Raw genomic sequence first — 23,257 nt, 5'->3', positions numbered from 1 at the left:
AATATTTTATTTTTACAAGCAGCTGATTTCATCTTAAATCTAAGTATCTATTTGTAAAGTCGTTAGTCTGAAATGTATTGTTTAATTGACAACAGCAACAACAACAACACACACCAGCACAAATAAGACGAGTGATTTAATGTTTTAAGTTCCTTTCTCATTCTCTGTCACTTTTCAGGCCGCGCCAGCATTCGTCCAATGAAAAACATCACAGCGATTGTCGGGCGCGATGCCTTTGTTCACTGCCGGGTCATTGGCTACCCTTACTACTCCATAAAGTGGTACAAAAACTCTGCACTGCTCCCTTTCAACCACCGGCAGCGAGCGTTTGAGAACAACGGCACTCTGAAGCTGACCAACGTGCAGCAGGTGGACGCCGGAGAGTATAACTGCAAGGTGATGGTCCAACCCAACAAGATGGACTCACAGAGTGTCCATGTTCGCGTGAGAGGTAAATCCCTCTCAGTTGCTTTCAGTTGTTTTCAGCTGAATGTGTCGAAAGATGGATGGATGGATGGGGTCGCACGGCCTTGTTCATTTTTATTTTCACAATAAGCAAATATGTCAAGAAATCCTATTCAAAAGCACATTTTTTACAGGTTGAGACATACAGGTAGATAGTGGCATACAGATTCAATGTCAGATTGCATTGTTAAGTATAAATTGGTTAATCAAACATGTAACCACAAAGTTTTTTAAACAATTTAATGAACAACACCCTGTTGTTACCTCGCCCAGGTGTTTTTTGTTTTATGTTTTTTTGGTCACAATTTTAGTCTCTTGTTGAAAGCTTTATTAGAAAATCAGTGACATTTAAATATCTCTGCTAGATATAGGCTAAGACTACAGTTAGTGAGCCTGTTAGCTTAGCATGACATAAAGGCTAAAAACAGCTGGCCTGTCTCCATACTGATCATGATATCATTATGATCTTCTCATTCAACTTTTAGCTAGAAAGCAAAAAGTGTACACCAGCACATGTTTAACTATTCTTTCAGCTATCATAGTTTTGTCTTTGTGTTACTTGGTGATGAATAAAATTCCATATGATTGCGTATGAAGTGACATTTGAAAGAAAGTTTCAGCTTGGAAATGCAAAGCTCACTCTGATGTACTCCTTTTCTATCATGTGCATCTTCACATGGCCTCACTGGAAAACCCATAATTAGAAAGATGAATAAGTACACACACTCAGATAGACGGATTTATAAATAGATCTCAGCAGCCTGAATTAATCTACCTGATATTCCTCAGCACATCAGAGTATCTTCTGAAGACTGTATCAGTGATATTAAAGAGCTGAGTGACTGATCTCCACTGAGATCTTACAGCCTGTAATAGGTAATACTAAAAAGGGCTTCCCCATTATGCCCCATTTCCTCGCCTCTGTACAGTATGTTAAGGTTGTTGTCACTATATTACACTTTCCACTGAGCGGAGGGAAGTAAGGGATGAGAGAGAGTCGGAACGAAAGAAGAGAGTGATGATATAAAGCAATACTTCCCAGTGGTGCTATAGTGAGCGAGTGCATTTGTTAATTTACTCTGCTCATGCTTAAAATGCGGAAGTGTCTTTGGGGATCCCTGGAGTCCATTATCTCCACTTTGTTGTGAATTAAATAAGCTGCTAAAGTGCTGCTTATTTCACAGTTATTTGAACTCACTGGACACTCAAACACAGATGACTTGTCTGATGGCTGGATATTTCCCAGAGACAGTGCAGGCAATTTGAATGCATCTTATTGTAGAACTGTGTGATTATATTATGCAGCCAGATTGACTTTGAACACACACTTTTTTTTATTGCTGGATACTAGCTACGGCTGCAATCAGGATTTTAGATCACTGGATTAAATGGTTGATTGAAGGAGCAGCCGGAGTGGCACATCTGTAAGTATGTAGGTTAGTAGATTATTAGATGATAATTGATTGACAGAGAGACAGAAAACTTAGATTTCTTTTTCCAAACCGTCTGAATTAGTTATTTTTCAGGGTCTGTGTGTGCTTGTAGCTTCTTTTTTTCTGGAAGGACAAAATGTTCCAGTCTGAGAATGATGGGGACTTATTGCCAAATGCTTTGCAATTCAGGTCTTTTATGTTCCTTCAGTGACCTCTTTAAAGCAAGATAGTTAGGAGATTGAAGGATTATTCTGAAAAAAGGACACAGTACCTGCCACTGAATCCGGGGAATTAGGATGATCTTTGAAACTCAAGGCTGAAATAACATTTAATCCCTGTCTTTCTTCCTCTCTTTCCTCATATATGTCTGCAGTCCCTCCCTACATCCAGCCATTTGAGTTCCAGCGTTTTACCATCGGTCAGCGAGTCTTCATCCCCTGCGTGGTCATGTCAGGCGACCGGCCACTGGACATCACATGGCAGAAGGATGGACGGCCCATTCCCGTCAGCCTGGGTGTGACCGTGGACAACATCGACTTCACCAGCTCACTGCGAATCTCCAACCTGACGCCCGACCACAACGGCAACTACACTTGCATCGCCCGCAACGAGGCTGCTACCGTCGAGCACCAGAGTCAGCTGATTGTTAGAGGTGAGACAGCGAAAAGGAACAGACAGACTGCTGTAACTTCACTTATTAGTTCCTCCTCTCTCACTAAAGATAAAATCTTCCGGTCTATATGAATTTCATCTATAAATGTTGACTGTTGTTTGTGTCTTTGTACAGTTCCTCCTCAGTTTGTGGTTCAGCCCGAGGATCAAGATGGCATCTATGGGAAAACTGTGACTCTCAACTGCTCTGCCGAAGGTTATCCACCACCCACCATTGTATGGGAGCACTCCAAAGGTACGTTAAGCACAGCACACATTCACACATCGATGATGTTTGTGGTCTATATTGAAAATGGACAGCCTCCTTTTTTTCATCATTGAAGGTTACATCTACATTAACTCACTTAAAATAGTAAATAGAAAATACATAATCAAATGGAGGATATTTTTGGTCAGCCAGTTTGAGATATTATGTGCAGCTAGCACAGCCTCACCTTTTAGATACTTAGGTTGTGTGTCTTCAAGCAGCTGTGTCCAGAGGTGAGTGCTATACACAGCTGGTGTGGCAGTGGTATTGTTTTTGCAGGTGAGTGGGTTCAATTTGCTTCATCCACAACCAGCACTTACAGTATGTGAGCAAATGCACTGATATAGTACACACACACACACACACACACACACACACACACACACACACACACACACACACACACACACATACTATATACAGCCATCTGTACTGAAAATACAGGCTGGAGGCTTATAGGGTTTCCACCTGCATCATTAGAGAATCATCAGAGAGGAAGACAGACAATATAAAACACACACACACACACACACACACACACAAATGCACATGCACACACACAGACACACACAGACACACACACACACACACACACACACACACACACACATATACACACACACACACACAAAAGACAGATATACAGAGGCAGACAGGCAGGAAGGCAGCAGGTGAGTTCGGCCACTTGAGCAGGGGCAGATGAAGAGGGGGCCCCAGGTGTTTGCTCCATCATCCATATAACCAGGGATGAAAGCTTCACCAACAGAAGGACAACGACCAATGAGGAGTGGTGTGTAAGTGTGTGTGTGTGTGTGTGTGTGTGTGTACAAGGCCCCATGATCAAAGGAATGAAAGAATCTGATCTAGGTTTTTTTTTTCTTTTAGTTTTACCCTTTGATGCGATTTGTGTGTGTGCGTGTATGTGTGTGTGGATGTGAGACAAACAGGCCTCATGCCTGATTAGCGCTCTCTGACCGGTCCTGATCAGTATGGAGGGATCAGGCTGAGCAGTGTGTGTGTGTGTGTGTGTGTCTGCTCACTCGTAGTGTTTGGAAGGAGCTTTACCTATCCAGAGGAAGGCACCATATGGTTCAATTGAGCAGACTGCAGCTTGGTTTTGTAGGTTTTGGGGCCTCAGTCACACATTTTTACCTCGGTATTTCACAATTTATCTGTTGCTCTATAATATGTGGTTGAGGCAAAATGGCAACGTTTATCACCTTGGAAAAATAAAAAAAAATGCGTTAAGGGTAGGTGGCTGGGGAAGCTGTCGTTTAATTTGTTGCAAGCCAGAGTGCAGTTTGTCCACAGAATGACTGTCTGGCATGCTTTTACTGCAACAGAAGTAGCTAAGAGCCAGATGAGTGTCTCTGGGAGATATGGAACAGTAAGTAAAGGTCATCTGCTATTAGCATAACGACTCACACTATTTGGATATGCAAAATCCATAATTCAAGGAAGAACACATCTCCCTCCCTCTCCGAGCCAGGGGAGCAGGAACAAAGTCACCACTTGACCCTTTGCTTGCCATGGCCACTTGACTGCATTTTAATTAAAAAGCAAAAACCCACAGCTCACTAAACGGCCTAATCTCTACACGCTAACTTTAACACGTGCTAATGCAACGTCTGGCTCAGTTCACACATGTGTTTAATACTACATGAGCAAGGTGGAATACAGTGCTTTCATTATGATGAGAGGGGGCTGGTCTGAAGACGATAGCCTTAGAATTCACTCAGTGTCATGACATTTCCTGCAGATTTAAGGCCACCATTGCAGGAAGAGCTTTTGCAAGGTTTAATAACAGAGAAAGATTGATTATATCATTTTCTATTAAAAAGATAGATATTAATTGCATGCAAGCAGAAACACAGGATATGTCAAGAATGCCAAGTTCAGTTATTTCGACGAGGCTTCAGTGATGGATTTCAAATGTCAGTCGTATTGGACTTGTGAGAATTGAGGGTAGACTTGTGCAAAGCATCGCTCTACTAGCTCCCAGACCAGACAAATCCATGCCTTTAGGATGAGTCTGTCCTCGACTTAGATTATATCAAAGTGTGTTTTAAGGCCATTTATGTGCGTGTGTGTTCTTGTTGACTACTTCAACCAACGCAAATGAAAAGAATGAATCCATAGAGTTGAAACACAGGAACAAAGAGTCAGGAAAAATCCCCGTCTAGCTACTGTAAACAAAGTCTCAGTGGCCAGCTGAAGGCCAGCAGCCATGCGAGGCCTCCCTGCTCCTCTTCAGCCCGTTGTTCCTCTGCACCAATCTGCTGTCTTGTTAAACATGAGCATTATGTCTCTTGTGACTGCATCACACCAGCAGCTCAGTCCGCTTCACTCTGCTCAGCAGATGTTTGCCGGTTTTAAGGATTTAGGCCTGGTGTTAAGAAACATGTTTACAATCCTCCGTAAAACTGACGGGCTTTGTTATCAAATCTGTAAACACAGAGGCAGGGCTAAATGAATGCACATACACACACACTGATACACTGGGGGTCAGCTTACTGTTAAGTAGTGTATGCTGTCTGAGCACCATACGTTGTGTTCTCTGCTGAAAATGACCATGTGGGCATGTTTGTGTATTCCTACACTATATGAAATCATACAGTATAAAAAGTTTCATATTATATTTGTCTGTAAATATCATCCTTATTCAAAATCTCTCTCTGTCTCTCTCTTTATCTTATCTATTGATCCTACTTGTACCAGGTGCGGGTGTCCCCCAGTTTCAGCCCATCCTGCTGAACAGCGGCTCTCGTATCCAGCTGCTGAGCAACGGCTCGCTGCTGATCAAACACGTGCTGGAGGATGACAGCGGCTTCTACCTGTGTAAGGTCAGCAACGACGTGGGAGCTGATGTCAGCAAGTCCATGTACCTCACCGTCAAAAGTAAGAGCCCAACATCAATAGCAGCTGATGGGCAGTAATCAATGTGTATTTTAAATGTATGTGTCGGTTGCAGCAACAAGCAGCTGTTTAAGGAGGATATCCAGCTGTGGGGTTTTTACTGATGGCTCCTCTTAAAGTTGATCAACATTCATTTAAATAAACGGAGTGAAGGGAGATGCAGATCAGCAGATGCATTAGACAAGCTGTGCAAATGATCAAGAAATTTAGTCTGAGTGTAGAAGATTATGGTAATAATCCATTCACAGCTAAAGAGGCTGCGATGAGTTTCAGCCCAATAGAAAAACACATAAGAACCTAAACAACACAAATTAAGACGTGACATGAAGTAAATCTGAAGATGTGCATCAAAAGACCAATTGTAGAAAAAACAGACCATTAGTGCACCTACTGAATAGGGATGGCTTATGTCCACTCTCACAGTAAAATTAAAGGACCATGTCGAGTTATTTAGCCTCTTTCTGTACAAAAACATCTGCATACAGCTTGTAATGCTGCTACTTCCACTGAGTCTACGTAAAGTATATTTCCGCTGCATGCATGTGTGCACTTCTCACTGCTGTGTTCAGTGTCCCCGACTAGGTTTCCTACTTCCAGTAAGCGTTAGCATGTAGCTCCCCTATAGAGCTACAGTAGGAGTGGCTTCTCATTTTCATGGTGCTTAGACGTGAGTGGGGCTTATTTTCCCCTCGCTACTGTTATCAAACTGGAGCACGAGGAGTCCTGCTGACGGGCAGCCCTCTCTGTGTCTATCACTTCTTCTTTCTGTCCCCTTACAAGTCCAAACTCTGATATATGCAGCAGTATAAAAAACATATGAGGGACAGTTGGCAACCCTATACATCTTTTGTCTGTGTAGATTTGTGCACCCACCCACTACTGTATATACAGTATCTTGTTAAGCAGGCATAACTGTCATCAAAACTGTAATCACAGCCATTGTTGCATATGAGCATGAATACAGTTACTTGGCACAGGCACTCAATTTGAATTTGTAATATGACTCTGATTGGACACAACAGAAGAAGCTGGATGCTCTAAAAGTTCTTTATCCAACCCTGATCTCTGACCTCTCTGTGGAAGGCCTGCCAACAGAATAATTTGTGTACAACTCGCCCTCTGGATATGTTTTTTTTTTTCTTGTTTTTTTTTTTATCGTTAATATCAACGGCATGTCATGGATATTCATGTGTCACTGTAATTAAGCCTCGCTGTGCACAAGGATGAGAACCAGCGCTGTGTGAAGCTGTCAGCCCTACAGCAGCAGACTCAGAGACGAACATGCTCTTTGTGTTTTCATAGGTCGGTTTGCTGACTGTAGCACCCAGTTGCTATGCGGCAAGTTGACCTATGGCTGTACTAACCTTTTTTTTTTTGCCTCCATTTTCTACCAACAGAGAACAAACACTGTGGCTGCTGCTACAGTAGACTTAACTCTCTGCAGCATATCAAACTCCACATATATTTATATTGTCATATGAATATATATTTTGAAGAAATATATTTAAACTAAAGAAAACAACAAGAGAACAATCTCTGTCATACTAAATGAAAAATGTTGATAATAAACTGGAGCTGTATTTGTTCATGATATGCTTGTGCTGTATCTACTGGACTCCATCATATCAATATGACTCTTTCAGAGTCAAAGAGATGGCTGACCATAAACAGGTTACAGTGAGATGATATAGATCAGTAATCCAATCAGTGCTCTTGTTGCACTGAGCTACAGTGCAACTCTTTCCCTGTCTCTCTCCTCTCAGAGTGTGTGTTTTCTATTGTATGGTAAAGATGGGGGGCAGTGCTAGAAATGTGAAAGCGTTACTACTGCAAACATTTATAAGCACAATCAGGCCTGGTGTGTTTGCACATACAGTTAGAAGTTAGTAAGTTAGTTAGAAGATTAGACACACACCTCCACACTACTGAGACCCCTCTGCCGCATGTGTGTGTTTAGGGAACAATTAAATACTGATATATACTGTAGGACATATTAGCAAGAGTAGTGGCTTATGTACATATAGTTTTGTAAGTGTGTATCTTGTACTGATGTGGGAGATGAGAGCAAATTAATGCACAGTTTCAGATTCATTAGTTTTTATAGTCAGTTGTATAATCAGAGAGAAAGAGAGAGAGACTGAGAGAGAGATTTGACCCACCGAATGCACGCTGCCATTGCTTCAGGCTGCAGTTTCATGTTGTACTCAGCTCTATCAAAGTGAATTTCAACAGCTTCACTGCTGAATAATGTAAGCTTTCTTCCCGTACCTAGCAGTTTCATTAACATGAACTGTATTGTAACATTATTTACAACTTTTATGATTTATATCCATATCTTCACCTTAAGATGAATTTACATTTTTTTCTCACAGTATGAGTCAGTTTTAGGGTTAGGGTTAAATTGGAACATAGTTGACTCCATAAGTCGATGAGCAAAGTGGGATAATACAAGTTAATTGCATGTGTGTTAATTGTTCTCCTTTATGCACACTGACGTATTGACCCTATGCAGTGTGTATTCTTACTGCTGAAATATTCACTCCAAATTAAGAATAAAAACAATTTTGTTTTATTTTTTTGCTGTTTTGTTTCACATGCTGTTTTGTGAGACACATCTGTAAAGAGTGTCCTCTTCTTACCCTCAGAATCCCTTCAGGAAATATACAAGTTAATTAAAATATAATAAAGTTAATTCAGTTAATTGCAATGATAGATGCAGATTGAATCCTGGCAGTTTTGGGAAGAACTGATTTAGTTTAGTTCTTGTAGTATTTCTGCAAAACAAATCAAACATGCACTATCCACGTAAATTTTAACAATCACCAACTGTCCTTAGATAACATTATTGAACTCTGAACCACTGGGATCTGATTCAACGATCACAGAGGTCTTGGCATTAGTTAGAGTTTGTTACTGCTATAGATTCATTAAATAAATTAAGCTCTTTTTTTTCTGTATGAAATTGCCCTTATCTGCAGTGATCACACAAATCTCTACTCGAAGCCTTGAATGAGCTAGTGACATGTTCTAATTGCCACAGAAAACAACAGACTGCTAAAACACATGGACAGACTGCTGCTGTTCAATACTTGATTTTTGATGCCAATGGCAGTATCTTAAGATTTTTATTTTATTTTAAAATCGGCCAATTTTCAATGCCTCTGTGACATCATCAGGATTACATTAAATGTGGTACAATTTTCTTTTTATGCTCTGTCCATTTACTCCTGAATTGCAGTGTTATTTAAAACCTCTAAGTCATTCATGATTCACTTAGCATTGACACTGTCATCGCCATAGCTAGAATAATTCACATTACAGGAAACAGCTGTAAGTTCTTTGGACCTATGATAATACCCTATGCTGTCCGTCCTCTGCTGCCATTGGCTGCTCAGCCATTACATGCAGACTCTGTCGTACGCTTGTCACTCATCAACCGATCACATTTCATGCCCTTTAAACCCAAAACTGTACTCCTACACTCAAGATGCTTTCTGTAAAAGTGTGCTTATTCGCATGAATGGTTTGAAAAAGGAAGACCATTACTGCTGCACATGTCCCACAATGCCACCATCTCCGTAGCTTTGTTTGTGTGTGTGTAATTGTGCATTTCTCTTCATTGTTAAACACACAGTATGTTTGTAAACATACTGTACATACTACAAGCATGTTCTAGTGCTTGCATATGTGTTTGCAGTCACATGTTTCATTTGTGCATCTGTGCATGGGGTGTTGTGTACATTCTGCTTGTATGCAGCGCAATTGTTTGCTTGTGTTTGCATGCATGCAAGTGCATGTGTGTGTTATTAGATGCTGGAACTCTTGAGTGCATTTCTGCTTCATTTAAATCCGTCAATACTTCAATTAGTAGCCGTCGAAGGGGCTCAAGGGAAGAGCAGTCTGTATGATTCTCTGCTTTATTTGCACTCTCTGGCTGTCTTTGTTTCTTATGTTTCCAGCAATGAGGAGAAGATTAAAAAGATAAATAACTCATTATTTGTTTCATTTTATACCCTTGTTTATTTGCTGGCAGCTGCGAGTGGCCTGGGAGTGGCTAAATCCCCCATTAACACGACAAAGCATACATTTATTTACCATTTATTGATCTTTTTTTAACTTCATTGAATTACTCTGCTAGCAAAATTGTTTTAAACCCAGATGAATATTTGAGTGATACATCATATTTTACAATCATTCTACATCAGTCTCTGCTGTTCCTGTCTCCATGCATGCTTTGATGTTAGTCCCCTTTCTTAATAACGATGTCAGCACAGTGAATCCTGTAAAGTGACAAAGGAGAATTGTTTTGTCAGTGTGATCACACAACGCTTTTTGTGCCTCAGATGACTAAATATCTTTTTAATGTGTGAAATGTTGCAGGGCAACTCGGTGAAAAGGAAATCTTTATACAGTAAACAGAGAGGTGCTGCTAAGTCTAAAGTAATCAGCTTAGTTGTATTTGTGTGTGTTGTGAATCCAAGCAGGAATTAAGCGCAACTCATCAGATTTACGAGTAACGAGTTGAGATTAGTTTGCTGTTTATTTTCTTGATTAATCAATTAATTGCTTTGAAATGAGCCAAAATTGTGATGACCCCTCTAAAACCACTGAGAAACATGAATAGATTTAACAGTAGACTAATGGTCTGCACAACAACAACACAAGCTGCAAAAGTTAGCATGCCAGGCTTACATTACCGCAGTTTACCTGCCACCTTCTACCTGTCAGTTTACTTAATCGATGATTCAATTGGAATAATTACATTGTCAACAAGAGACACTGTATTTAAGCATTAGAGATTGAAGCACACAGGTATAGCCTACATGTTTGAGATTTTTGCTTAAAAATGGACTGGAACGATTAATCACCTATCAAACCAGTTAGTTTTCTCTTCATCAATTCACTGACTAATTGTTTTAGCTTTACACTTATCTCAAAGTGATTAGACCATTTTCACCACCATTTCAAGTTCTTTTGGTTAGTCGGTGACACTTCTGATTCAAATGGTGCTCCTGTGTGATGCAGTAGTTGGGCTGTTTTCACCTCTGAACACATCTCCTTGTAAGGATGAAGCCTCCTCCACCCTGTTAAGTCACAGAAAGTCCACCTTTCCTGCCTAGTGTTATTCCATCCATACCTCTCTCTCTCTCTCTCTCTCTCTCTCTCTCTCTCTCTCTCTCTCTCTCTCTCTCTCTCTCTCTCTCTCTCTCTCTCTCTGTACCTTGCTGTCTTTGTTCCCTCTCTTTCCTCCCTCTCTACATCCTCAGCTTTCTCCCTTGTCTCCCCTTTTCCCACTCACACTTTCTCCTCTACCCACCCATGTTTTATTACCAGGCCCCTGTAATATCACTGGATATTAAAAAATATACATCAACCGAGCAATTATGGGCTATCAAAAAGAATAGGTTTAGCCTGGGGCCCTGCAAGTGCTGCACGGTAGATGCATAGAGATGAGATGAGGAGGAAGCGAGTGAGTAGTCTCACCTCAGCTCGGGCCACTGAAGCACAACCAAGATTTGTGAAGATTGTAGAACATTTTAGATACTGCAATCTGCTACACATGCTTCCTTCACAGGAATAGGTGCACACACACACTCTCTCACACACACATACGTACAGTACAGAGCACAAGGTTACAGAAGATTGAAACGCCTCTAAATGCATACAGATGTATTCATATATGTATATTCCTATACAGGAACATTCAGTGCACACACCTACACAGCCAAGCATGTGCTAACACATACAAACATACAGTATGAATGACGAAACCTCTCATGCACACATGATTTCGTACAGAGTACGCACACATGGCCTTGTGTGCTGTCATTGTGCGCCCTTTCTCGAGGTCTTTCAATGAGCAAACACAAGCTTTGTCGATGTTAACTCGCACTGCCAAGGCCTCAGATTTAGATGGAGAAAATAGCCCCTGTTAAGGAGCAATAACATTTAGAGAAGGGGCTGAGGAGACTCTCTTAATAGGACTCACTTAAAATTCATAGTTGCTATGCAAAATAAATCAGCGATTTCCTGCGCGGGGGCAGTGGGAAAGGGGATGATGGTGTGGGGAGCGAGGGAGAGGGACGGGCTGCGAGTGAATAAGAAATGAGGTTTAAACGTTGGCAGTCCCAAGTCTGACACATTCCATCATGTCGGGGGTGGGTGGGGGTTGTTCGTGCACGCGCATACACACACACACACACTCACAGGCCTACATGCACATCAGTACATGCATACAAACACATTCAAGTAGCTCCCCCTTTTGATTTTTTGCCGGCTGCTTCAAAGACGGAAATGAGCAGTGAGAAAATAGACAAAAACATGTTTCAAAAAACTGTGTGTATTTGTGTTGGGGGCAACTGGAGGTTTTTGCCTTTGTGTGCTTATTAACTTCCTTGATTTTAACTTAATGTGAACAAATTAGAGTGACACAGGAGACCTGGCAAAATTATTAGTAAATATTAGTGTATCACATATAGCATAAAGAAGTTTCTAAGACATGTTGGAATGAAATTTTGTACATTCATGTTGGCCAGATTATGAATCTGGAATCTGAAATTCTTCACCTATAGCACAGTGTTGACGTTGATATTTCTGGATTTTGGTGAAATCTATTGAGTGTTAGAGACTAATAAGGACTAATAAATATGAATCAGTCAGAATCAGCCATAGTAAGCCAGTCAGGCCCTAATGCAAATGCGTACACCTACAATGCCAGTACATCAATTTAATGTATTTACCAGTTAAATAATTAGTAACAAAAGAGCAAAATTTGAAGCATTTTCGAGCCTGAGGTTTAACACATCCGAGTAATTCAGGCACTATCAGGCAAAACTGTCATTTCACACAAGTACAGTAAATGATTCATTATAATCTCAAGTGCTTTAATTGACTTGTGATGATCTAACCTTCCTGGCACTCCTACTGTACTATGAACCCTACCAGTCTGGTGCCTGCATGAAGCCAAAAACAAATGATTACAAAGTTTTCTACAAATATCTGTCCCATGGGGAATACTGTACTGTACTTGTGGGGAAACTTGCTTTTTTTAAAACCATGTTTGTGTGTCATTGCTTCAGTTTTGGTTGGCATTTGTACGTGCATGTGCTTCCCTACGATTTTTATATCTTGTCAGTGTGTCTGCGTACTTGCATACAGTACATGTGTGCAACGCCAGTATCTCTATCTATTTGTTTTTATTTGTGTATTTCTGAATGTGCAGTGGGTGTGTGTGTGTGTATCATTGTCCGTGCATGTCTGTACGCGTTTGAATGCGAGTGTGTCTGTGGGAGACAGCAGCACGGCCAGCGGACTTGTCTGCTGTGTATGAATAATCAAAGTGGTCTCTCTCATCATTAAATCATCACTGTCCTGGTGGGAGCCTGAGGAGGATGATGGAGTGAGAGAGCGAGGGAGAGAGAGAGGGATCATAGCTAGCGCTGCAGGGGTACATGCTCTCTCTCTCTCCTCCATCGTGTAGTGTGGCTGAGATGTGTCATGAGCACAAGTCTTTTCTGCTCTCTGTGCTCGCCCACTTAGCTCCCCCAGACACAGCCGCTCTCATACACACACTTTCATACATATGCACTCACGGTAAAACACTCATACACATGCATGCAGACACATTACTCAGGAGTGTGCAGACATTCACACAGTGACTCCAGCACACATATTGCATCTTTTCTTGGAAGAGAGCAGAGGGCCTCCAACCACTGCTGCACCAGTACAGTACCTGCCACACGTAGCAGCCATTACTGTCCTTTTCAGTGACACAGTATCCACAACACCTTCACCATGTTTACTCTACAGAAGACCTCCCAATAAATATTAGTTCCTTAAAAACTGGTCCATCTAACGTAAATCAAAATTAATCAATTAGTTCCTAAAGAGAAACTGTACAACACTTTAAGGTAACCCTTTAATTTACAGGCCACTAATTACGATAATGTCTAGAAATAGCCTAGAAATAACAGTCAATTTCATAGTAATGTCAAGAAATATAGGCAAGAGATAACGATTGATTGCGTAGAAATAGTCCAATTGAAATAACGGTCAATTGACTTGGTGGAGAAAAATTCTGGCCTTTCCCAAAAAATTCAAAGCTTGAAAAGCACGTGCAATCCTTTTACTTTATGAAAAAACATGACATTAATATGAAATATTTCTTGACGCAATTAATTGTTATTTTGTGGCTATTTCTTGACATTATCACGTAATTAGCGGTTTTTAAATTAAAGGGTACCATTAAAGGGTACCAGCTTTAAAGTCTGTAATTACTCTCTGTGTGTCAAACAGTTGTAGAGACTCACCTGACTCTGGCATCTTTCAGTTGATTGTTTTGGTTTTCTTTACTGTTTTGGTTCACCATGACCTTGGTTGTCTCCAGCTACAGCCAGTTGTTTTGGTGAAACAGTCTACTGTACACCACCTGTCCAGCATTAATGGGTGGTCACGAGGACTGTTATGGTGCGTTCAAGGAAACTCGTATTTTTCCGACCGTGAAGTCGTACCAGTTCAATCTGGTACGAGTTCACCGGTCGGAAGTTACGAGTGGCCATTATAGTGACTTTCACCGGTAAAACAGGTCGGAAAAACACGAGTGGGTTGCCTGGAACGCTACAAAGTCGTAAGTCGTGACTTGAAGCTGTAATTTACGATTTCAAAAGCAAAAGAACGCAGCATTAGCGAAAACGACCGGACCACTTACTTCTACTTTAAGTGGACTCAAACATGACTTCAAAACCAATGCTGGTGTTGCTCTGTTCATAAGCAAGTAACGTCTTCACCATGTATGCATTTCCTGCATGGAAACCAATGATCACAAATTCTATATACTTTGACTCTCTAAGATTGGCTCAGATTTTAAAGCTATCACACCACTGGGATCAAGCAGCTCATTTGACTTGTTATACCTGCATAATAACGTTTGTAATAATAATTAAGATGGTGTCCAAAATGTCCGTACTGATAAAGATTAGCATATTCATTCAGTCAGCTCAGAAACGCAGAAGTTAATACGGTATAATCCAATTCAGGAGCTTCACACTTTAGAGATCATTATACTGTGAATAGCACCTGAAAGTCTGTGTGAGTGTTATAATCAGGAGACGGATTCATGCAAGTTGAGGGAAAAAGAGAGAATGAAAGAAAGTGTGAGTATGAGAGTGTGAGTACAGACTTTGAGTAGTCTGGGCGAGAGACGTTCACAACAGATACTCATTCTGCTGAATGACACACACACACACGGGCTAAATGTGTAGCTAATGAGCCTGGTGTGCGGTTACGGCATAGAGCCAGACCGGCTCCACGCTCAGACCGATGGGAGTTCAGTCAGGAGTCACCACTTTCTTCTCCCGCTCCTCCGCCTCATCCTCAGAAAGCAGCACGTTACTGTTCGCTGTCGTTATCAAAGCAGGTACAGAGTTACCTGAAGGGCTCTGTTTCAATCTCAAAGTATTGGAGGAGACAAGTAGACTCAAACACAGCTTCATGATGCTCCCATGGGTGTTTAAATAGTTGTCATAATTGTTCGAGAAGTCTCACTCAGTGTAAGACAAGAAATACAGTGAGAGAATCCCTGAATGCTGTGTTTTTCAAAATATAACTTCTTCTATTTTGGGATAAAAAGATTAATGTGCTGTGAAAGCAATTATTTCTAAAGTGGTCCTTGGTGGAAGGGGGAGTAGCTACACTGTTAATGATGTTTGATATTACTCTACTGGCACCATCAACAGCATATGTGCATAAAATGGATAAAAGATTTGACTGTTTGTCTGTTTTATTTTTCATTTCCCCTGTTCCCCTGCTCCTCCTGTCTCCTCCATCCAGTCCCAGCCATGATCACCTCCTACCCCAACACCACCCTGGCCACACAAGGCGAAGAGAAGAGGATGAGCTGCATAGCTCACGGAGAGAAGCCCATCATGGTGCGCTGGGAGAAAGAAGAACGCATCATCAACCCTGAGACCAGCCGTTACGTGGTCACCGTTAAAGAAGTGGCAGACGAAGTCATCTCCACGCTGGTGGTGGGTGCTCAGTTTCACTGTAAATCGAATGCCCTTTGAATCCAATATTCGGGACGAGCACCAGCCCTCAGTCATTTTTATCTCTTCAGACAGATGGAAAGCAGAGAGAGAGAGGGGAAGAAGATGGGAGGAAGGGCAGAGAAAATTCTTGTTAAATGCGTTCGCAAAATATTCAAGTAGAGCATGAAATATTAAACAGCTACCTTCTGGTTAAATTTAATGGTGATTAAAACACAGTATGAACGACTACATGTGTAGTGCAGTATTGTAAGATTACAAGGAATGTGTGCCTTGAGATAATTGAGTGGTTAAGTGTCTCACAGGGTTTAGGATGGAGGTTCATCTCTCTCTCTCTCTCTCTTTCACTTGCTGCTATATCTCAAAGTACTGGATAAAAACATCTAAGTTGAGGGCACTACCCAACTTCTCTTTTGAAAAACCACTCTCTGGCCACCTGAAAGATTTGCATGTGTTGTGTCTGTCTGTGTAGATTATGCCTACAGTTCGTGAGGACTCTGGGTTTTTCTCCTGTCACGCCATCAACTCTTTCGGCGAGGACCGAGGCATCATACAGCTGACAGTGCAAGGTAAGATCCCCCCTCAGCTCATTGTTGTTGTTTTTTTGTTTTTTCGTAAGAAAATGAAAAATAACTTGGAGAGAAGTAAAGTTTTCCAACATTTCTAATTTAATTCATTAATAAATTAATTTAATTGCTGTACAATATGACTTCTGCTCTTTGCAGACCTATCCATAATCTCTCCCTGGGAAAATCACAGACAGAATAAAACCAATGCATCTGTCTGGTCTGCCTGCCACCCAGTTCTATTTCCAGACTAGCACTCCCTTTCTCACTCTCTCTCACACACTCTGCTCTGTCCACGTGTTTCCTCAGAACCACCAGATCCTCCAGAGGTGGAGATCAGGGAGGTGAAAGATCGAACCATCGCTCTCCGCTGGACCATGGGTTTCGATGGCAACAGCCCCATCACAGGATATGATATTGAGTGCAAGAACAAATCAGGTTAACACAAAATTCAAGATGCACAAATTCAGTTGAAATGCCACCGAAATATGGAGACGAAGGGAGAAATGTCGTTATCCGTTGCTGACAGTCTATCCTATCTATCCTGTTTCTTCTAGCTTCTTGGCTGTCGGCCCAGGTAACCAAAGATGTGTCACCGCAGCTTAACCAGGCCACTATTATTGACCTTCACCCTTCCTCCACGTACAACATCCGCATGGTCGCCAAGAACATCATCGGCAACAGCAACCCTAGCAACGAGCTCACCATCACCACCGACGAAGCAGGTAAGTGAGCTTCTCTTGAGCATGATACCAAGTCCTGTGGAAACCTGTCCACCATATTATTTTATATACATAAAAAAGAAAAACTAATTAGATTCAGAAGGGGTAAGAAGTCAAACTAGGCGGCTGAGATAAATTTTCCAACTCCACTATCTCCAAATGACAGCCTTTAAAAGTTTTAATTTGGCTATTAGAGTATATAACATTGCCATCACAGCTGATTTAATACTTAAACTCTGCTCCTCAGAGAATTGATACTGTGACTAAATGCTGTTTTGGAAGGAAACTCACTGGATGTAGTGTCCAATTCCTCCTGGCCCTCAAACCTGTTGAGTCATCTCTCACAAAATTATATTATGGTTGTTTTAAATGGAGGCCATCGTGTTTAATATCTGGGGAAACAGATCAGTTCACTCTTGCTATTAGTCAGCTCTATCAGTCTTTACTTATCTTCTATTGCTCATAATGATCCCCCCCACAGGCATAGCAGCACATTAAAATGGCCCATTTTACCAGATTCAGCGCTAAAATATAGTCATAAACTTCTAATTAAATAAAACATGTATCATTTATCCTGTTATTTTAAAGGTTAAAGTTGATGATTTCACTAGTTTTTTTTTTTTCTGTAATGATTATTGAGTTGAGGTTGAAGCTGCAAGGTGTATGAATGAGCACGAGCATGAAGAAAAACGCATTCTTAACTCAACAGCACCATCTAGTGAAATCCAACAGGACAAAACAAAGCTCGTCCTCTATGGTAGATCATCTCTCCAATTTGAGCTCAAGCGTGCAATAATAGTGAATGATGTGCTTCATTTACAGCTCCTGATGGCCCTCCACAGGACGTCATTTTGGAGCCCACCTCCCCGCAGAGCATCAAAGTTTCCTGGAAGGTGCAGTCCATGTGTCTTATTATGAGCAAAGGCATCGAAACAGACAGATTACCAGACATTGCCAGTGTTTTTTAAATTTAATGTACGTCATAGGGACAGTGGCAGATACATGTGTAAGCTAATCAGTTAAATAAAGACTGAATAAATTAAAGATATTAAAGCAATGGATTTCAGTGTTTGAGTTGGTCCTCTGAACAATTCTCCCTTTCTGCAGCCTCCGCAGAAGCACCTGCAGAACGGTGTGATCCGTGGCTACCAGGTGGGCTACAGGGAGTACAGCCCAGGTGGGAGCCACCAGTTCACCATCATCAGCGTAGACACAACAGGAGACACCACGGAGAGCATCGTACTGGACAACCTGAAGAAGTTCACTCAGTACAGTGTGGTGGTGCAGGCTGCAAACAGGGCAGGCACCGGCCCGTCCTCACAGCAGGTGGTCACCAAAACTCTTGAGGATGGTAAGTAGAGGGTGTGGACTGACAGAGAGGTTGTGTTATATAGCCATGGATATAAGTCCATATCTTCAAGTGTTAAGACATATTTTTGTGAAAAGGCTACCACCCAGTGGAGCTTTTTTGAACTACATCATAATTAAATGTTTTATTTTTTAGTGCAATCCTGCTCCAAACCAGTAATCCTGGGGCTCTATAAAAAAAATTAAAAAAAAGATTTTATACTTCTTCATTTGAATTCAGTTGCCTCATAAAAACACCCACTGTTTAAAGCTAATTCAATGAATGCTGTTAGTATGTGATGAAGTGACTGTATTCATATTTTACACACGATAACCTTCATTTTCAAAGTTTTTTTTTCACAGACAATAATCACTTGGGAATTTCAGGATACAATTGACATAATTCATGAAATACTAAGCATCTCTTCTGTTTCAGGACTATATACCATTTAATTCATGTCTCAAGAAAAGCAGTTTAACTGATATTTACATGGTACTTGATAATTGATAATTGCTTGTACCTTGTAGTGCCGTCTCGGCCTCCGGAGAATGTCCTGGCTGTGGCCAAGTCTCCAGAAGTCATCTCACTGTCCTGGATGACGCTGCCCAGAGAGGCTCTCAACGGGAACCTGCAGGGCTATAGAGTCATCTACTGGGCCAATCTGCCTGATGGAGGTATTAACATCCACACATCCAACCGCTGATATGATTTATCAGCCAGTGTAGTTTATTTCCTATTTAATCCAGTTCTTTCAGTCCCCTGAATGTCTTTCATGCTGCCTTGTGTTGCCGATCTCTATTGCCTTTTATTATTGTTCATCCACTAGGGGAGGCTGTGGTATTCCTGTAATATGCTGTGTGTGTTGCAGAGGTTGTGGACTTTGAATAATTCAAAATGGTGTGTGTGTGTCTGTGTGTGCATGTGTTTGTTTTCTTCCTTCATGTAACGTTTTCCTAAGTTTTTAGATGTAAGCAGTTATTAGCAGCTGGCCTTAGTGAGTCACTGCTCTGTATATTGTATGTTTCACCCATCGTATTTGAGGATTATAAAACACTGCCAATGTCATTATCAAATGCAAATGAATCACACAAATTATTTCATCAGCTGATGTGCATCATTTGATAATAATGAAATGATTTACATACGTGTTTTTTGCTAAATTTCATTATGAGATGACTGGTTTTCTGATGCCGATCAACAATAGGTATAGAAAGGCTCAGTTGCACAGAGGGAGTATTTGTGGTTGTTGTGTTTTTCCCTTGAATGTATACCATGCTTTATAGCAGTGATCCAGCCTGCAGTCTGGCTGGTCTCCATCAATAATTCACAATGCAATAACTCCAGCCAGGCCCATTGCCTCGGCTCTGAGTGACAGGACATAAGAAGGCTGGAGGATGGAGGCAACGAGACCAAAAATCGGAGCAAGAATGAAAAGTAGAATCCTATAATACCAGTTTTATTGGATTGAAACATATTATTTATATTAAGCAGATGTGTGCTTGACATCTGCACTTTACAATCCGAACATTTGAGTTTATTTTCTGCGAAGACTGGAACCAAATTTTAGTTATACTACAGGTACCAAGTATTTTCATAATTTTGCAATGCTGAATGAATTGTTATTGGTCTGAATGTTCATAATTATTATTGTATGCTGCAGCATTACAAAGTGTGTGTATCACTTCTAAATTTTTTTTGTCTCTCCTCTGTCAGAACTGGGAGAGATCAGGAATGTGACCACCAATCAGCCGTCTCTGGAGCTGGACGGGTTGGAGAAGTACACCAACTACAGCATCCAGGTCTTAGCCTTCACCAACGCTGGGGATGGTGTCCGCAGTGAACAGATCTACGTACACACCAAAGAGGATGGTATGAATAACATCACAATTCAGCACAGTTTCGATGCTACAGAAAGACACTGCTTTCACACTTGAGACAAGCATTATAGGGGATTAAAGCATACGATTAAAGCATACGAACCTATTTCATCCTGCAGATATATCATCAACTTTTTTTTATTTAATGATGCTTTTCTTCACCATTGCTTGCAATATACCACATGTTTCTATAGTATATTTATCTGAGTCCCCCCTGCTGTGTGTTCTTCACCCTTAGCTCCCGGTCCTCCAGCGGGGGTAAAGGCTGCAGCCTCCAGCAGCTCAGTGGTGTTTGTCTCCTGGCTGCCTCCATTCAAACTCAACGGCATCATTAGGAAATACATCGTCTTCTGCTCTAACCTGCATCCGATGGTAATAGCATTTGTATACCACGAGATTTTCAGTATTTCTTTTCACCAACTTCCTTCTCAGCTCCAGGGAACATGATCCTTAAAAACTATTTGAAACATTTTGAAGTTAATTGTTAATTGAACCTACAGTATGTGCACCCATGCTTCTAAATGATTCTTCGATTTAAACCAGCTGCATGTCTGTGAAGGGTCAAAATGGCCGCTCTTTATTCACGACAACAACATTTCCGGACAAAGTTACTTCCCAATGATACATTAATCTTTCTGTTATCTCCATTTTACAGGTGATGAGTGAGTTCGAGGCGTCCCCAGATGCATATTTCTACCGGATCCCGAACTTGGCTCGAAACAGACAGTACACTATCTGGGTGGTGGCTGTAACAGTTGCTGGTCATGGCAACAACAGCGAGAAGATTACAGTGGAGCCTCTGGCCAAAGGTATATCATCATAATTCAGATGGAATAACAATGTTCTTTTATACTATATTTTCTTTTCTTTTGTTTCTTGCATTTCATAATTTAAAACATAATTAATATGATTTTTCAGGAATAATCATTGCTTGATCTAATCCTACCTTAGGGGTAGGGTTAGGAAGACATTTAAATCGATCTGTGTCTTACTTTGTAGACAAGGATTTAGACCACCCAATAAAAAATGTGCTTGTGTGTTTGTGTTATTTATTTATTTTATTATTTTTTAGCTCCGGCCAGGATTCTGACCTTCAATGGGACAGTCACCACTCCCTGGATGAAAGACATTGTTTTACCTTGTAAGGCAGTTGGAGACCCTCCCCCTACCATCAAGTGGCTTAAAGGGAAGTAAGTTACACACAAAGACACAATTACTATTGGTCAGCAGCACATTTAAGGGTCACAGTGAAAACACAGTGGGTTTATTATCTGTAGAAACGTCTCAACTTATTTTCTTTTTATTTCTCTCCAGCACTAACGGGACTCCCACCCCTGTTCTGGTGGATGGTCGCCGCAGTGTCCATGGCAACGGCAGCTTCATCATCCGCACAGTGAAAGCAGAGGACTCTGGCAACTACAGCTGTGTGGCCAGCAACAACTGGGGGTCTGATGAGATCACACTTAACCTGCAGGTCCAAGGCAAGTTGTTGTTGTTGTTGTTGCTGCAGGTGTAAAGATCTGAATGAGACTCACATAGATAACAAAACTGCTACAGAGCAGTGGCTTTGTTTCTTGTTTTAACTAAAAGAGGAGACAAAACAACCATTTGACATTTTTATACACTGCCCGTCCAAAAAAAAAGTCACACACCAATATTTCATTGGACCGCCTTTAGCTTTGATTACAGCAGGCATTCGCTGTGGCATCGTTTCAATGAGCTTCTGCAATGTCACAACATTTATTTCCATCCAAAGTTGGATTTATTTTTTAAAGACTCTCAATGGGGTTAAGGTCTGGACTCTGTGGTCACATTGGACCACATTTCTTCCTTGAAGATGATGGTTCCCCACTATCCTTCTAGTTTTTAATAATGCGTCGGACAGTTCTTAACTCAATTTTAGTCTCAGCAATCTCCTTAGATGTTTTATTTGCTTGATGCATGCCAATAATTTGACCCTTCTGAAACAGATTAACGTCTTTTCCACGACCACATGATGTGTCTTCTGACATGGTTGTTTAAGAAATGAGAGTGCATCAGTTAGGGTTAAATAAGTTGTTGCCAGCTGAAACATAATCATCCATGCAGTAATTATCCAATGGGAGGCTCTTATCTATTAGCTTTGTTAAATCCAAGTGGTGACCTTTTTTTTTGGACGGGCAGTGTATTTTTTCACTCCCATCTGATAAAACTAAATTTTTGGTCCAAAACTATTAATACTTGAAAAGCTACTCTGTTACACTGGGTGATGCAGCACTAATACTATTTGTGCTTTGAAGCTAAACAACTTCTAGGTTACGTATATAATGCTTGGCCTTGGTGTATTTAATCAGTAGATGCTGTGCAGGCTTATTAATATCTTTCTTGGCTGATAGACGTCTGAAACACAATAGTTCATGCACGATTCTTCTGTAACGATTCTTCATTAACTTTTTTTTTGTTTGACCTCATATCCACAGTTCCTCCTGACCAGCCACGCCTCACAGTTACCAAGACTACCACCACATCAATCACTTTGTCATGGATACCTGGGGACAATGGAGGGAGCTCCATCAGAGGTGACTGTGACACACACACACACACACACACACACACAGATAAACAGATAAATTTGAGACAGTGCAGTGGACAGTTTCATCCCAGCTGTCGGTGATGTACACATGCACAAATATGCTTCAACTACATACATTATAGGAACAATCACCTCCCCTCAGCTGCTTATGATAACCAATGTCACACCCACCTTCACTCTCGTCCAGCATCCCTGTTCCTGTTCCTGTTTCTCATTATCTGCTGGTAAAGCTGAATACCCGAGTCCTGAAGGGTAGATTAAAAAGCAGCAGGGAAGATTAGGTCTGTTTAAGTGGAAGATTAAAGCGCTTCATCTTAAAGAAAGCACAATCACAGTGAGACTATTTGTGGTGATTTATCATCGCTTCTAATCATGGAGCTCCTGTCTTCGGAGTTG

General features: G+C 41.1%; 1 protein-coding gene across 4 annotated transcripts in view; it reads left to right on the top strand.

The window, feature by feature from the left end:
* dscamb (Down syndrome cell adhesion molecule b) overlaps window positions 1-23,257 on the top strand; it is a 121,311-nt gene that overhangs the window by 85,103 nt on the left and 12,951 nt on the right. For all 4 annotated transcript variants that reach the window (XM_085795288.1, XM_085795287.1, XM_085795286.1 and 1 more), the window contains 17 exons: window positions 179-451; window positions 2,272-2,550; window positions 2,686-2,805; window positions 5,536-5,715; window positions 15,562-15,758; window positions 16,249-16,345; window positions 16,652-16,780; window positions 16,900-17,067; window positions 17,887-17,957; window positions 18,172-18,415; window positions 18,940-19,086; window positions 20,126-20,281; window positions 20,528-20,661; window positions 20,945-21,098; window positions 21,362-21,479; window positions 21,604-21,770; window positions 22,749-22,847. In XM_085795288.1, coding sequence (XP_085651414.1) covers window positions 179-451; window positions 2,272-2,550; window positions 2,686-2,805; window positions 5,536-5,715; window positions 15,562-15,758; window positions 16,249-16,345; window positions 16,652-16,780; window positions 16,900-17,067; window positions 17,887-17,957; window positions 18,172-18,415; window positions 18,940-19,086; window positions 20,126-20,281; window positions 20,528-20,661; window positions 20,945-21,098; window positions 21,362-21,479; window positions 21,604-21,770; window positions 22,749-22,847 — 2,733 coding nt within the window. The remainder of the gene's footprint in view (window positions 1-178; window positions 452-2,271; window positions 2,551-2,685; window positions 2,806-5,535; window positions 5,716-15,561; window positions 15,759-16,248; window positions 16,346-16,651; window positions 16,781-16,899; window positions 17,068-17,886; window positions 17,958-18,171; window positions 18,416-18,939; window positions 19,087-20,125; window positions 20,282-20,527; window positions 20,662-20,944; window positions 21,099-21,361; window positions 21,480-21,603; window positions 21,771-22,748; window positions 22,848-23,257) is intronic.

The sequence above is a fragment of the Trachurus japonicus genome, chromosome 13 (assembly GCF_045865225.1).
Source record: "Trachurus japonicus isolate A0001 chromosome 13, Traja_1.0".
In the NCBI taxonomy this organism is placed as follows: Eukaryota; Metazoa; Chordata; class Actinopteri; order Carangiformes; family Carangidae; genus Trachurus; species Trachurus japonicus.
Note: the sequence above shows the minus strand (reverse complement) of the source record. Positions and strands in the feature narration are given on the sequence as shown.